Source organism: Meleagris gallopavo, unplaced genomic scaffold (genome assembly GCF_000146605.3).
Source record: "Meleagris gallopavo isolate NT-WF06-2002-E0010 breed Aviagen turkey brand Nicholas breeding stock unplaced genomic scaffold, Turkey_5.1 ChrUn_random_7180001869334, whole genome shotgun sequence".
Lineage (NCBI taxonomy): Eukaryota > Metazoa > Chordata > Aves > Galliformes > Phasianidae > Meleagris > Meleagris gallopavo.
Window position 1 is genome coordinate 47,620 of NW_011134344.1, and position 1,730 is coordinate 49,349.

The 1,730-nt window shown below is 62.9% G+C and overlaps 1 protein-coding gene across 2 annotated transcripts in view; it reads left to right on the forward strand.

Moving 5' to 3' along the window:
• The window catches only part of LOC100551395 (retinol dehydrogenase 5), a 3,919-nt gene extending 2,230 nt beyond the window's left edge, over nt 1–1,689 (forward strand). The window contains exons 2-4 of one of the 2 annotated variants that reach the window (XM_010727045.3): nt 174–495; nt 990–1,248; nt 1,320–1,689. In XM_010727045.3, the coding sequence (XP_010725347.1) occupies nt 183–495; nt 990–1,248; nt 1,320–1,674 (927 nt within the window). In that variant the 5' untranslated portion in view covers nt 174–182 and the 3' untranslated portion in view covers nt 1,675–1,689. The remainder of the gene's footprint in view (nt 1–173; nt 496–989; nt 1,249–1,319) is intronic. The other variant, XM_010727046.3, reaches the window with a different exon arrangement.
• Nucleotides 1,690–1,730: the final 41 nt, after the last annotated feature.

The window sequence follows — 1,730 nt, forward strand, 5'->3', positions numbered from 1 at the left end:
GGCACTGGGATGTGGGACAAGGTCACGCCTCCCCCCCAAAAAAATAATAGTGGGGGTCTGACCCCATGGCACAGGGCAGGGTGCTCAGCACAGCAGTGCTCCAAGAGCATGGGACCAAACACAGGGCTTGATGCGCCCCCCCCCAAAAAAAACCCCACAACCATCCTTTCCAGGCCCCTGCCATGTGGTTTTATCTATTGCTGGCGGTGCTGGCCTGGGCCCTGGGCTGGCTGGTAAGGGATCGCCGAACCCTCCCCTCAGTCAGAGACAAACACGTCTTCATCACCGGCTGCGACAGCGGTTTCGGCAACCTGCTGGCACGGCGGCTGGCACAACGTGGCTTCCGTGTGCTGGCTGCTTGCCTGACCCCACAAGGGGCCGATGGGCTGCAGCGAGGCTGTGCTGGGCACCTCCGAACCACGCTGCTGGATGTGACCCGCTCTGATAGCATCCGGCGTGCTGCGGAGTGGGTGCGGGAGGAGGTGGGCGAGAAAGGTGAGAGGGATGTGGGGATGGGAGAGGGTGAAGGTCTTAGGAGGGATACTGCAGGGTGAAAGGGCTGCGGGGTAAGGGGGGGAGATGTACTGAGAGGGTATGGGGCAGGAAAGGGGGTTTTTGGAGAGCTCGTATGGGGCAGGAAGGGATTGCACCATCTGTGGTGTGAGATGGAGGCAGGGTCACCAGATACCTCCCCCCCCAGGGTATCCTAATGGAGGAAGAAGAAGGGTCAGCAGAGAGGGGCTGGGGATGCTGTGAAGAGCTTTGGGATCCCTGGAGAGGTGCTGTAGGGTGGGAGGATCGCCGCCGGGCTGCCACAGGGCAAGGCAGGAGGGAGCCCCCACAAGACTGCTGTATGGCAGAAGGTGGGAGTACCCAGAGAGCTGCTGCAGGGCGAGGGGAGGAGCACCCTGCAAAGTTGCAGGATGAAGCCTGGGGGTCCCATTGGGGTGTTCTATGGGGCAGGAATTAAGAGGGGACTCCCATCCCAGGGCTCTTTGGGCTGGTGAACAACGCGGGGGTGGCCAACCCCATCGGCCCCACGGAGTGGATGCGGATCGAGGACTACCAGCAGGTGATGGCTGTCAACACTTTTGGGGCCATCGAGGTGACCCTACAGCTGCTGCCCCTCCTCAAGAGGGCACGGGGCCGCGTGGTCAACACCTCCAGCGTGCTCGGCCGCCTCTCAGCCAACGGTGGTGGATATTGCGTCTCCAAGTATTGCATCGAGGCGTTCTCCGACAGCCTCAGGTGGGTCCCAGCATCCCCAACCCCCAGCCCCACATCCCCCCAGCCCCGTCCCGACGGCCGCGCGCCCGCAGGCGCGACATGTACCACTTCGGGGTGAAGGTGAGCATCGTGGAGCCCGGCTTCTTCAAGACAGCCGTGACCAACCTGGAGAGCATCGAAGCATCGCTGCGGCAGCTCTGGGAGCGCCTGGCACCCGAGACACGGCTCAGCTATGGCGAGGAGTTCTTCCACAAGTGTGAGTGTGGGAGAGGACAGCGGGGCCACCCCCTTCTTCTGGGGCCCCATTGGGTTGGCCACCCACCCCCTTCTTCTGGGACCCCCGTTGGGTTGCCACCCCTTCTTCTGGGCCCCATTAGGTTGACCACCCACCCCCTTCTTCTGGGACCCCATTGGGTTGGCCACCCACTTCTTCCTGGACCCTGTTAGGTTGGCCACCCACCCCCTTCTTCTGGCCCCCATTGAGTTGGTCACCCCCTTCTTCC